The sequence below is a fragment of the Marmota monax genome, unplaced genomic scaffold, assembly GCF_021218885.2.
Source record: "Marmota monax isolate L192 unplaced genomic scaffold, Marmota_monax_Labrador192_F-V1.1 WCK01_AAM20220418_F8-fsc00003, whole genome shotgun sequence".
Taxonomy (NCBI): Eukaryota; Metazoa; Chordata; class Mammalia; order Rodentia; family Sciuridae; genus Marmota; species Marmota monax.
Genome location: NW_026694084.1, coordinates 11,543,481 through 11,558,349, shown reverse-complemented (window position 1 = coordinate 11,558,349; position 14,869 = coordinate 11,543,481). Strand labels below are relative to the sequence as shown.

General features: G+C 34.7%; 1 protein-coding gene across 2 annotated transcripts in view; it reads right to left on the bottom strand.

The window, feature by feature from the left end:
* Window positions 1–14,869, bottom strand: part of Dcaf13 (DDB1 and CUL4 associated factor 13) — a 40,237-nt gene that overhangs the window by 22,375 nt on the left and 2,993 nt on the right. The window contains exons 2-4 of one of the 2 annotated variants that reach the window (XM_058585651.1): window positions 11,033–11,091; window positions 4,721–4,920; window positions 4,048–4,155 (exon numbers count right to left, since the gene is read on the bottom strand). In XM_058585651.1, the coding sequence (XP_058441634.1) occupies window positions 4,048–4,155; window positions 4,721–4,920; window positions 11,033–11,051 (327 nt within the window). In that variant the 5' untranslated portion in view covers window positions 11,052–11,091. The remainder of the gene's footprint in view (window positions 1–4,047; window positions 4,156–4,720; window positions 4,921–11,032; window positions 11,092–14,869) is intronic. The other variant, XM_046464743.2, reaches the window with a different exon arrangement.

Genomic DNA, 14,869 nt, shown 5'->3' with positions numbered 1-14,869 from the left:
AGAAGGTCATAAATATGATGCAAAATGCACTCAGTCATAAGAATGTCACTTCAAATTAGGGAAAAATGGATTATAATAAATGGCTTGAATATTAGGTAAAGTTTAAGCCGATCTGATGCCATACATAATACAATGATATATAATTACAAATGTAAAAATGAAATAAGACATAAAAAAGCAAGAGAAAAGGCATTATTTATAATCTTGTAATAAAGCCCTTCTTCCTGTGACATAGGACTCTGCAAACTACTGAATTAGTGGTTTTCAAGGTCCCTGGAGGACCCTGAGAACTTTTGGGGGGTTCATAAGATCAAAATTATTTGCTAATGCTAGAAAAAGCATCATTTGTTTTCTCACCACGCTGACGGTTGCCTAGATTGTGACAAAACAATGGTGAGTAGACGTGTAGGCAGCTCAACCCCAAAAAGGCTAAGTAAAAATATATAATAACTTAGCTCTGAGTATTTGGTAGTCATATTTGAAATTAGGTCAAATAGGAATGCAAAACAGAAAGTGTAATATAACATGGTCTGTGGTTTAAAATATATAGTAATAATATATGTGGTACTGCATAACTATACATACACACATTGAGTATCCCTTGTCTGAAGGTAATTTTTTACAATATTTTTAATATGTACACATGAAACAGTTTTTATTGATGCACTGTAATTATACACAATTATGGCATTCATTATACATAACAGATTTTGATCAATTTCATTCTGCTTTTCCTTCCCATTCCCTCCCCAGATCTATTTGCTTTACTCTATTGATCTCCCATCTATTATTACTTTAAATTCATAAATTATATGTAAAAATGTGATTCACTGTGGTATATCTCTGTACATGGTAGATCTTGTTCCCCAGTACTCCTTCATGCTCTTCCTTCTCTCTTGATCCCTTCCTCTATTCTATTTGGTCTCCCTTCTACTTTTATTGAAACTGTTTTATGGCATAAAACTTTCCACTTTTGGCATTATGCCAATGCTCAAAAACTTTCAGAGTTTAAAGTACTTCAGCTTTCAAATTAAGAATGTTTAAACTGTACCAAATTGCTAGTTTTAAAGTTTACACTTCTGGGCTGGGGATATAGCTCAGCTGGTAGAGTGCTTGCCTCACATGCACAAGGCCCTGGGTTCAACCCTGAGCACCACAATAAATAAATAAATAAAGTTTATATTTCTATGTTATATAAAATTTATATTGAATTTTTAAACTTTTTAAAATTTTTTTTAGATATAGATGGACACAATACCTTTATTTGTTTATTTATTTTTATGTGGTACTGAGAATTGAGCCCAGTTGCCTCACACATGCGAGGCAAGGGTTCTACAGCTGAGCCACAACCCCAGCCCCTATACTGAATTTTTAATAAAAATAATGAGACATTTTTATCTACAAAAGGAACATGAATTTAGCTTTCTTTTTGCAGCAAATTAAAAAATGGAAACATTTCCAGCAAATCACTTCACATTACACAAAACATCAGAAAACTGATTAAAGACAGGTTTTGGCAATAGAATCAGGAATTTCTGGTTTTGAAGATACTAATAAATAGAATCCGTAACAACATCCTTACAATAGGCTAAAAGTATCTAGTTAGACTACATCTTATTAATAACTCTGAATCTGAGCTACTGACAACATACTAAAACTCAATTCTGAAATCTGATTCTACTGGGAGTTAGTAAGGTATAATCCGGATACCTGGGGCTTGGCCTATCGGGTTTTGACCAATGGGATATTTTAGCTTTTATAGAAAACAGGATAAACTGTGTCCTTGAACACACACCCCCTTGAGGCAATTTCTCTCAAAGCTTCTGATATAATATCTGCAAGCTCAAGACTGAACTTCCTTGTAAATGACTAAGCTGCTGTACACAGTCTATTGAGTACAAGCTTCAGCAGAACATCAATCTTGAAAAAGGTTTAACAACACTTTGTGCAAACAAGAAAACATTCTGGTTAGAATATTTCATCTCCATGCTGGGTAAGCTAAGAAAGACCTTCTGATATTACAAACTGGGGTACCTTAGATATTATAAAAGTCAGTTGATGAAGGCTTATCTTTTGTGACACTGTATAATAAACATTTTTTAAAACAGTGACAAAATTGTGGCAACTTTCATTACAGTGCATCAATAAAAACTGTTTCATGTCTAACAAAGTAAACATTATTTTAAGATATCTGAAAAAAGGGACTAAGTGGTGAACATGAAACATTTTTATTGTTTTTAATTATTATTTTATATTTTTTAAGGTGACAGAAATCTATGGTATACATGCCCTCCCCACAAAATGACTAAATCAAGCTAATTAACAAATCCATTATCTCATATGCTTATTTTTTTGTGGTGAGAACATTTAAAATCTATTCTTTGAGCAACTTGCAAGAATACAGTATATTATTAATACCAAATTATTATTGTTATGACCAAACTGTACAACAGATCTCCTGAGCTTATTTCTTCTGCCTGTCTTCCTAGAACCCCACCCCCAAAAGCCCTTGGGAACTATCATTCTACTTTGTTACTGTGAGTATGACCATTTTAAAGTCCATTCGTAAGTGATATTATGCGGTGTTTCTCTTTTTCTACCTGGCTAATCACTTATCGTGATGTCCTCTAGGTTCATTAATTTTTTGTTCTTGTTGTTTTTGGTACTAAGGACTGAACCCAAAGGTGTTTTACCACTGAGCCACATCCCCACCTCCTATGATCTTTTCTTTTGAGACAAGGTCTCACTAAGTTGCTTAGGCACATACTATTGCTAAGGTGGGGCATGAGCTTATAATCCTCCAACAGCAGGCTGATGTCACCACATCTAGTTTAGGTTCATTTATTGTTGCAAAAGACAGAATTTTCTCTTTAAAGGCTGAAAAGTGTTCTATTGTGTATATATGCCACATTTTCTTTAACAATTTATCTGTTGATGGACACTTACATTGATTACGTATCTTTACTATTGTGAATAATGCTTCCAACCAGCCTTTATTCATTTTGAGCATCTAAAAAACATACAGTAAATACTCTAGCTGGGATATTAAATGAATCAATATATCCAGAAGAATAACCAACTGGACAAATGGAAAAAGCCTTAGTTGCTGTCTGCTCCAACTTGTCACAAAATTCCTTCTATGACATATAGTATAGTGTCAGGCACCTTGTCCACATTAATAGGGTCTTTGAGCTCTGTGGTTACTCCCAGGTTTTCCTACTTCCTAGATGCCCCTCCTCTGACATCTTGTATTTACAATTTTCCCCTTCATTTCCTCCTACTGATGCCATACTATGACTTTAATCATTAACTTTTTACTGAGAATGCCACAGTTAGCTCTGATCCTCCTTAACTCCAGACCTATATTTGTAAAGGGATGACAGGCATCTTCACTAGAATAACCACTGGCAGACCAGGTCATCAAACCATACCTTTTCCCCTCCTCTAAGTTTGCTCATACTCCTGGACCTGTCCTTTTCTATAATAGGAACTATCTTCTTCCTAGGTACCTTTCAGTTGTCAAGACTGTTAAACCTCCAAGTTACTAAATGTCATCATTTCTTTCTACTGTTTTCACTCCAAGGATGGCAAATCATAGAACAAAAACATGAACATACTTAATAACACTGAACTATACACTTAAAAATAGTTAAAACAAATTTTATGTTATGTATATTTTACCACACACACACACACACACACACCCTTCAATGATCCCTTACTATCTGACAGCTGAAGTACTATTATTCATTTTAGCAGACAGTCTTCCAGAGTAAGCCAAACTACCTTGCCAGTCTTACCTTCCATTAATTCCTCTTTTTAAGTGCTAGTACAATATTAGTTCAATGATGTTAAGTAATTATTTATAAGAAGACAAAAAGTATAAGAAAAACTAAAAACTAGAACTTTTCAAGGTTCAATAAGCTCTTTATATCGTAAAACTCCAATAAGACTTTGGAACAAATATAGGAACTATAAAATAATTTGTTCAATTAAATCATTCTTTTACATGTTGAGAAGATTCAATGACAACAGTTGTGTACTTACAGTAAAAAAAGAAGTCCCACAAAAGCGAGTACATATTCCTCGTACAAAACCTTCATGTGCTTGTATTGCACGTATACATTTTCGTTTAGTCAGGTTCCAAATTCTAACCTATGATAAAACACACCAGGAAATTTCAGTGAACTATAAATGTAACAACAGTCAGGCACAGGAATACTACATTTGAAGAAAAAGAAATTTTCCACTGAAAAGGCTATGAATCATTCTACCAGGCAGCTAGAAACAATTCCTTCGACCTAGACTAATTCAATGCACATGGATGTGTGTGTTCGTGTGTGCGCGTGTGTGTGCGCGTGTGTATCAACGAGAAGAAAATTTAATCATCACAAATTTTGTTGATTCTAGTTTAAAGTATTTCAAAGCTTTTTCCTTATCAGAGTAGGAAATTAAAGTGTTGAATCATTAATAATCTCCTCTATGAAAAAAACTCACATCTTTATTGTAAAGTTACTTTATTACTGTCAAATTGAGCCTTACGCTACTGTATTTATAATTTTTGGGGATTAGATAAAACTATCAAACTTACTGTTTCAAACAATTTAATCTTAAAGAATGAAACTGAAAGTAAAACCTACAATAACTAAAAACTAAAGAAAAAATATTTGTAATATAAAATGTTTTAGTTTTAAACATCAAGGTTTAGAGTGTCACTTGCCTCTCCATCACATGCCCCAGAAAGGACAGTAGCCAGGCTCTTTGGATGCTTTGCCAGGCAATTGACTCCATCTCGGTGACCATCCAGGGAAGCAAGGAATGGTTTTGCAAACACACGCTCCAGTTTGGTAGCATTTAAAGCTCTTACATATTCTCGTGGGACCTCAAAAGGATGTAAAGTAGGATCATAGTTTCTTGGAACTGAAATAAGAACAATCCCTCTTAAAAAAATAATTCACATTTAATATTTTCCAAAACTAATCAATGTGTTATTCAATGAGCTTTTACATAGGGACACTGATGCCTAGCACTATGAAGAATACAAAAGTATAACACCTGTTGTCCATACATTTTTCTAAAACTACCAAAAAAAATCATAGAATGCATACATCTCGTAAAATAATTAGGACACGGACACACACACACACACACACACACACACACAAGGCTTTTCCTTCTACATGTCCTGCTGTACATCCTTCTACTGGTTGTGTCCTCTCAGGAGAAGGGCTGACACATTCCTCATTTGTACTCCTTATGCCTAGCATGGTACCTGGCACATAACAAGTGTATGAGGAAGTTCTGCTCAACTGAACTCAAAGCTGCTCAGGGAGCAGAGAATGCTATTTAACCTCTGGTGTTAAATACTACAAAGACAGGCACGCAATGTGATTATAATTGTATTATACAGCTACTATTTATTGAGCACTTTCCACATTTGTTTACTTACTTGAAAAACTCTAACAGGTCACTAGGTTCCAGGCACTGCTCCAATACTTCATATTAGCTCATTTAATCTCCATACCATCCTATGAGTTAGGTACTGTTACTATTTATAGATAAGGAAACTGAGGCACAGAGAGGTTAAATGACTGCCTATGAAGTGATGGAGCAGGTATTCAAACTAATAAAGTCTGACTCCATAAACCATGTTCTTAATTACTCTGCCAAACATGTTGCCTCAGTTAATAATTCTTAGAAAAAAATTCTAAGCTCATACATCTTAAAAAAAAAAAAACTCAATGTATAAAGTAAAAAATGTATCTTCTTACCCCCATGACTTCACCCTATCATTATTTTTTTGACTCCCTGTTAATAGTACATTATATCCAATACACAATAAAGCTCAAACTTTGGTCATTCTTGTGAATTCCATATTCTACATTCCCCAATACCAAAACTCAAAGTTCTGACTCATCCTCTGAAATATTCATTCATTCTTCTCCCTCCCTCCACTAACCTGTTACTCCACGCTCAAAAATCCTTTTTTTTTTTTTTTTTTTAAACAGTACTGGGAATTGAACCCAAGGCCTCAAACATGCTAGGCAAGTGCTTTAATACTGAGCTACATTTCCAGCCCTTTTTGTTATACCTTATTTTGTAACCAGGTCTCAATAAATTGCCCAGGCTGGTCTTAAACTTGCAATCTTCCTGCCTTAGTTGCCCAGGTAGCTGCATTTATAGCCATGTGCCAGCCTGCCTGCCTAGCCCCATGCTCAAAAACTTTTAAAGGTTCCCTGTAGTAGTCACCTTTACATTGTGTATCCCATTAGTAACAGTTTTTCAGCCAGTGTCTCCCCTTCTACATTCGTATATTAAATGAGAGCATGTAATTAAAGAAGCTTGTCATCAAAGTAAAACAAAATTGAAAAAGAAAAAAACTTGGTGGAAAGTCCAACATGGTACAACAGCAGTACCCAATGACTCCAGTTTCTCCTGGGGATGGAATCAAAACAAATAAAGAACAGCTACTCCTTGAGGTTAAGTGAGATTTTGGAAAGTAGAACAGAAAGTGAGACAGTGACACAAGTAAAAGAGATAAATGAAAATGACCCAGAAAGCACAGTTAGCAGAGGTTTTGACACCAAGCGCAAGTACAGTCTAAACAGACAGCAAACCTGGATTCTAACTAGCATACTGGCACTGGGGAAGTATTCTCTATTACCCTACATGTAATCATGGTGTAGTATCAAGGAGTCATCTTGAAAAGGTCTTATCTGGAGTTTGGGAGTCAAAGATCCCTACACGTTCCTTTCTCTGGGAACTAGCGCAAATGTTAAACGCTAAACCAGCAAGTGCTGGCCTTCCGAGTTGGTTTGGCTATGGTGGAAAGCATTTGATATAAAACTACAGAGCTTTATGTAGTAGGAGGATGATTTGTGACACCTAAGTGAACAAAGATGACTTTCCACTTATAACTGTCAACTTGAGAAACCAGCTATGGGAACTCCAGCGGGGGGCAGGGACACACAAGAATTGCATGTGGAATATATGTGAGAACTAATTTTCAGAACACCAGTGCCAGTGGGGATAGAGTAGGTGAAGAATCTGTTGACACCCACTCACTTAAGTGCAGTTGAGATCCCACAGCATTTCCCGACCCTTGAAGCAGCCATCAAAGAAAGGACCAGAGACCCAAGAGTGCTACAATGACTGGTGTCAGTTCTGCCCTAGGAATATGCAGTGATAATAAAACCAGAGTAAAATGCTACTGGCAGAAAGTTTGTGATGAAATATTTAAAAATAAAATAAAATAAAAAGAAATGAGAGAAAGAGATAAAAGAAGAAAAAAGGAAGAAAGGCAAAGAAAATGTGTGTATATGTATACATGTATACCTGGTACTGGGAATCGAACCCAGAAGCACTGATTTTAGCCTGTACTGATGAGAAGGAAACCAAGCACTGTTACAACTGGCTCAGCTTTGATTTCCAGGTGAACATCACACACATAAAAAAAGGGTAAATACATAGGGTACACAGTCAAAGAGGGTACAAAAAGAAGATTCCTTTGGTAAGGCATAGGAATGAAAACACCCTCTTTTTCTTACACAATTGACATTATTGGCAGAAAGGAAATGTTTCCTCTTATATTAAGACATTTTTTGGTCATTCCAGTTTGGTTTGAAAATGTAAAAGAGGTGCGATGGCACATGCGTATAATTCCAGCTACTAGGGGAGACTGAAGTGGCAAGATCTCAAGTTTGAGGCCAGCCTCAGGAATTTAGGGAGACCTGTCTCAAAATAAAACAGTCAAAAGGGCTGAGGCTATAGCTCAGTGGTACAGTACTACTAGGTTCAATACCAGGTACCAAAAAAATAATAAACAAAACAAATGAATATATACATATTTTCTTTTGCCTTTTTGCCCTTTTCTTTTTTTCTCCCTCTCATTTCTTCTCCCTTTTAATATTTGTTTTCTTTTCTTCATGTCTCTCCATTTGGTTTCAAAAAATCTTTAATTGAATCTTTTTTCTTTTTTTTCTCTTCTAACTTCTCCCTTTCTAAATTAAAAAAAAAAAATTAAAAACTTTAATTGGACCTTTCTTTCTTCTCTTTTTCTCACTTTCCAAACTTTCACTTTTTTCTATTTCCTTTCTATTATTTTTTAGTATCTGTTACTTCTTACCCTTATGAATTAGTAACTTCATTGTATTTCTGTTCTTCTCTTTCCTACTATTGGTAAAGTGGTGAGAATTACTTTTAATTTACTATTACTGTATTTGCATACCTAGTTTTTTTTAAATATGGTAGTGTTATGCCCTTTATTCTTCGCAATTCTGGGAATCAAGTCCAGTGCCTTGAGCATGTGGAGCAGATGTTTTACTACTAAGTTATATTTCCAGCCTCTTGTGAGAATCTGCACCTCAATTTATCTGCAACTTAATCTTACTTGAATTCTGGCAATTATTTCAACTTAAATAATAAGGGAGATGAAACCCTCCAGTTGATGACCTCACCCCAATCAGGAATGGCCAGGGAAGACCTGAAGTCCTGTTCCTGGTCATTCATTCCCCAACAACAACAGAGAAATAACACAATTGCTGTACATCACATCTATGAATAACCAAAACCTAGATAGATTCTACATCCTTTTTGACTGCATATCTATAACAAATATGGAGGAGTAACCACACAGGGTGCACCCCATGTACACAGCTGTCTACAATACATCTGTTTAAACCTCTAGAGGGTCCACATTCTCAGGAGAACTACAGAACAAGCAGGTCACATAAACTATAACATTGCAAGCATGGAGTCAAAACCCACCAATCACAGCCAAAGAAGCCACAGGGAATCAGATTCAACACTACATATAAATCAGTTTCCCTAAATACATCATTCATTAAAAGTGTTCACTAATGGGCTGGGGATGTGGCTCAAGCGGTAGCACGCTCGCCTGGCATGCGTGCGGCCCGGGTTCGATCCTCAGCACCACATACAAACAAAGATGTTGTGTCCACTGAAAACTAAAAAAATAAATAAATATATTTTTAAAAAAAAGTGTTCACTAATAAGGTAAAAAAAGTACAAAAAAGTTCCATCTTAATGGATGCATAAATTCCATCATAGAAATACAAGAAAAGTGAAAAATCAAGGCAACATAAGCCCTCCTAAAGTACTCTTTAGAAAATGACTCCAGGAACTGGAGTTGTGGCTCAGTGGCAGAGCACTTGCCTAGCATGTGTGAGGTACTAGGTTCGATTTTCAGCACCACATATAAATAAAGGCCCATCAATATCTAAAAGAATATTTTAAAAAGTATCTTTAAAAAAAAGAAAAGAAAAAGAAAATGACTCCAAAGATACTGAAGTGAATGAAATGTCAGACAAAGAATCTACAAGACTGATATTTTAAATGATGAATGAATTCAAAGAAGACACATATAATAGTTGAATGAATAAATAAAAACAATGCAAGATATGAAAAAGCAATTCAATAAAAAGACAGCAAATGGGAAAAAGACCTGGAAATCTTGGAAATGCAAAAATCAGTAAGTCCAAAGAGGGAGAGGGGAAGAAAGGGCGGGGGGGGGGCAACCATCAGTTGAAAGCTCCATCAACAGATCAAAAGAAGAAAGAAAATTGGGTTTGAAGACAAGGTGGATGATTATCACATCCAAACAGTAAGTAAAAAAAAAAAAAAAGAAATTATGGTTAGAACATATAAGTTCCCCAGGACATTAAAGGACCAAATTTAAGACTCACAGGTTTAGAGGAAGGAGTAGAGCTATGGGTTAATTTCACAGAAACTCCAATCAGTGAAATAACAGAAAATTTCCCGAATCTTGGAGCTAACATGGACACCCAGGTATTAGAAACATTTAAAACCCTAAAGAGACATGACCAGAAAAGAACCTCTCCATCACATACTGTAGTTAAACAAACAAGAGTATAGAACAAATATATTAAAAGCTGCAAAAGAGAAATGCCAAATCACTTATGTCAAGCATAGTTATCTTTCAAAATAACAAAGAAATACTTTCCAGGATAAGCATGAACTACAAGAATTCATGACCATTAAACCAGCATTATAAAAGATACTCAAAGAATCTTATACTCAGATGAGGAAGCAAGGTAAACATAACCATAAGAGCACAAAAAAAATAAGTCACATTGAAAAGTTGATAAACACATAAGTAGCATCAACCTCTTAAGATGAATAAGGAAGAACATAAATATTCACAACAAACAAAAGTAAAATAATGTGACAGAAACTAATACATGTCTTTCAACGATAACCCTGAGTGTAAATTATTTGAATTTTCCAATTAAGACACAGAGTAGGTGATTGGACTGAAAAACAAGACCCGTTTGCTGTGTGCAAGAAACTCACTTTACTGGCAAAGACATGCTCAGACTGAAAGTGAAAGGACAGAGAAAGATATAACAAATGGAATCTAAAAACAAGCAGAAATAGCAATACTAATATCCAGCAAAATAGACTTCAAGCCAAAACTGATCAGAAGAGACAAAGACGATTACTACATATTGATAAAGGTACAATTCATGAAAAGAAGATTTTAAAAAATTGCAAATACATATGCACTGAATATTGGAGCATCAACTATATAACATGAACACTACAGGGCATAAAAAGAGAAAGAGGCCTCAATACAATAATAGTGGGTGACCTCAATATCTCCCTCTCACCAATATACAGGTCATCCAGGCAAAAAAAAAAAAAAATCAGCAAAGAAATATCAGAGTTAAATTACATTATAGATCACATGGACTCAACAAACATCACAGAATACCCCAATAGTGGCAGCATATACACAAAACTTTCTCCAAATTAAGATCCCACTTTAATTCACAGAGCAAGTCTTAACACACACACACACACACAAATTGTACCTTATCAGACCATAATGGAATAATGAAGAAATTGAGCAAGAGGAACTTCAGAAATTATGCAAACACATGGAGACTGGACAATACACTTTTGAATAAACAGGGTATCACTGAAAAAATCAGGGGTAGGTGGGTGGATTAAAAAATGCCTAGAATCAAATAAAAATGGAAAGATAACTTACCAGATTTTGAGAGACACATCAAAAGCAATTACAAGAGGAAAGTTCATAGCTGTGAGTGCCTACATTGGAAAAACATATCTCCAATTAATAATTTAATGGTGTATCTCACGGTCTTAGGGAAAAAAAGAACCAAACTAAAAATTGGTTGGAGGAAAGAAATAATAAACATTAGTGCAGAAATAAATGAAATTGAAACTAAAAAAAAAAAATACAAAGAATCAATGAAGAAATGAAGAGTTGGTTCTTTGAAAAGGTAAACAAAATAGAAAAACCCTTAGCCAAACTAACTGAGAAACACAGATGGCCCAAATAAATGAAAATAGAGATGAAAAAGGGGATAATACAACACATACTACTGAAATACAGAGGATTATAAGGGAATATAATTATATGCCATTGCCAATAAACTTGGAAATCTAGAAGAAATGGATACATTTCTGGATTCATATGACTGCTATAATTGAACTAAGAGAATATAAAATTCTAAATAGATCAAAAACTAGCAGTGAGATTGAAGCAGTAATAAAAAGCCTCCCAACAAAGAAAACCACAAAACTGGATGAATTCACTGCTGAATTCAATCTTTCAAAGAACTAATCAGTGTTCCTCAAACTATTCCATAAAAGAGAAGGAAAGGAACTCTTCCAAACCAAAGAGAAAACTATAAAATCATTTGAAAATAAGTACAAAAATCCTCAATAAAATACTCACAAATTAAATTTAACATCACACCAAAAAGATCATACATCATTATCAAGGTATTTTCCAGGGATGTACATATACAAATTAATAAATGTAATACATCATATAAATAGAATTAAGGATAAGAATCATTATGATCATTTCAACAAATGCAGGAGTGCCATCAATAAAATTCAACATTCATGACAAAAACTCTGAATAAACTAGGTATAAAAGGATCACATCTCAACCTAATGAAGGACATATGAGATGAAGCCATAACCAACATCATACTGAATAAGGAAAAAACTACCAGCCTTTCCTCGAAAATTAAAAACAAGTCAACAGTATCCATTCTCATCACTTTTACTCAATACGGAATTAGAAACTTTAGCTAGAGCAATCAGGCAAAAGAAAAGGGATAAACAGAAGAGTTGTATTATCCTTATTTGTAGATGATATGATTCTATACCTAGAAAACCCTAAAGAGTCTACCAAACATAGACTGGTGACAAATTAAAACTAATAAAGTTATTGAACTAACAGAACACAAAACCAACATATAAAAAAATCAGTGACTACTGTATACAATTACAAATTCACAACTTGATGACTTTTGTATTTTATTTTTCAAAATAAAAGCTGTGTATGTGAAGAAAAAAAAAAAAAAACTCAATGACTTTCCTATATGCCCACAATGAACTTGCAGATAAAGGAATCAGGAAAAAATATTCTATTCACAAGTCTCAAAAACAAACAAACAAACAAAACCCTAGTAATATATCTGACGAAGGAGGTAAAAGATCTCTATAATGAAAAATATAAAACTGTTAAGAAATTGAAGACAACACTAAAAGATGGAAAGAACACCCTGTCATCATTTGGGAGTATACTGTTAAAATGGCCACACTACCCAAAGTAATCTAGGATCCTCATCAAAATACTGATGACATTCTTCACAGAACTAGAAATTTTGTCCTAAGATTCATATGAAAGTACAAAAGACCCAAAATAGCAAAAGAAATCCTGAGTAAAAAGAATAATAGGGAGGCATCAAAATACCTGATTTCAAAATATGCTATACAGTCACTATGGCAAAAACAGCAAGGTACTGGCATAAAAACAGATATGTAAATCAATGAAATAGAACAGAGGACCCAGGAATAAACCTACATATCTACAGCCACTTGATTCTTGACAAAAGTGCCAAAAATAGACTTTGGAGAAGTTAGCCTCTTTGACAAAAGGTATGGTAAAACTGGGCATACACTAGTTAAAAAAAGATTGAAAATAGATCCCTTCCACCCTATATAAAAATCAACTCAAAAAGACCTTAATGTAAGACCCGAAACTACTACAGGAAAACATAGGACAAATACTTCAAGATTCAGTGAAGTTCTAAATAGGACTCCAGTTGTTCAGGAATTAATGGCAAGAACTGACAAATGGGATTACATCAAATTAAAAAGCTTCTTCACTGCAAAGGATGCAAAGGAAACGATCAACAAAGTGAAAAGACGGCCTAGAGAATGTGAGAAAATCTTGCCAGCTATTCAGACATAGGCTTGATATCTGAAATATATGAAGAATTCAAAAAAGTTCCAAAGAACAGGTAATCCAATCAACAAATAAGTATGTGAACTGAACAGATACTTCTCAAAAGAAAAACTAAATGGCCAATAAATACATGAAAAATATCTTTAGCTAAAGGTGAATGCAAATCAAAACTACACTGGGATTCTTTCTTAACCCCAGTTAAAATGGCTATAATCAAGAAAATAAAAATAACAAATGCTAGTGAGAATGCAAGGGGAAAAGAAACACTTATACACTATTGGTAGAAAAGTAAATTAATGCGGGCACTATGAAACACCATATGAAAGTGCCTCAAAAAACTAAAAATAGAACATATACATTCCAGCTATACCATTCCTGGGCATATACCCAAACAAATTAAAGTCAGCATATAAAAAAGATACCTGCACACCCATGTTCAATGGAGCATTTTCACAATAATCAAGTCATGGAATCATCTTAGAAGACCATCAACAGATAAGTAGATAAAGAAAATGTGATATACATACACAAGAGAGTACCAGGACTATTTATTTGGAATACTATGCAGCCATAAAGAATGAAATCATGTCATTTGCAGGAAAATGGTCGGAACTAGAGAGCATCACATTAAGTAAAATAAGCCAAACTTATAAAGACAAGTATCACATGCTTTCTCTCATGTGGAATCTAAAAAACAAACAAACAAATTAAAAACAAAACAAAACAAAAAACCCCACAAAATCCCATGAAAGTAGAAGGGGAATTTTCAGGGAAGGGGATGAAGGTTAGTAGGGAGTTGAATACAATCAAATCATGTTACATGCATGGAGGGAAACCTAACAATGAAATCCATTAATTCACACAATCAATATGCATTAATAATTAAATTTAAAAACAAACTTCAACTAAACACTGTGATTAAAAGGTTCTAGTCGGATCTCAATTTGTTTCAGCATTTGGTTTTAAGGGCTACATAGTTGAAAAGAACTCAAGGCAGTACTAGCTTCTGCACAGTACTATATTAATGGCATTGAAAACACCCTGGAACCAATTCCTTGTGTGGCACATTCCCATGGTAATACCTGTGACTTCAGTCACTGAGAATGTCTCAAAGAGGAGAACTGGTTCAGTTAATACAGCATTGTGGAAAGTGAGGACTGCCTGTACTTCACAAAGGTAAGGAGATCCAAAGAGAAGTCTACAGTTGGCTACATTCATTTAGTATATTTAATTTTCAGTTCCATCCATAAGTTTTGCAAAGTCTATTTCTGAAGCATGTTTTAAAAAGTTCTACCTAGCCAGGCGTGGTGGCACACGTCTGTAATCCCAGTGGCTCGGGAGGCTGAGGCAGGAGGATCGCAAGTTCAAAGCCAACCTCCACAACACTGAGGCGCTAAGCAACTCAATGAGACCCTGTCTCTGAATAAAATACAAAATAGGGTTGGGGATATGGCTCAGTGCCCCTGAGTTTAATTCCTGTACCCCCCAGAAAGTTCTACTTCCTCTGATGTCAACAGCTGTTGTTCCTACAAAATTGCTATTTCAACAGTTTCAACAATAACAACAACAAAAAATTTTGTTTCCAAAATTTTTCAAAGG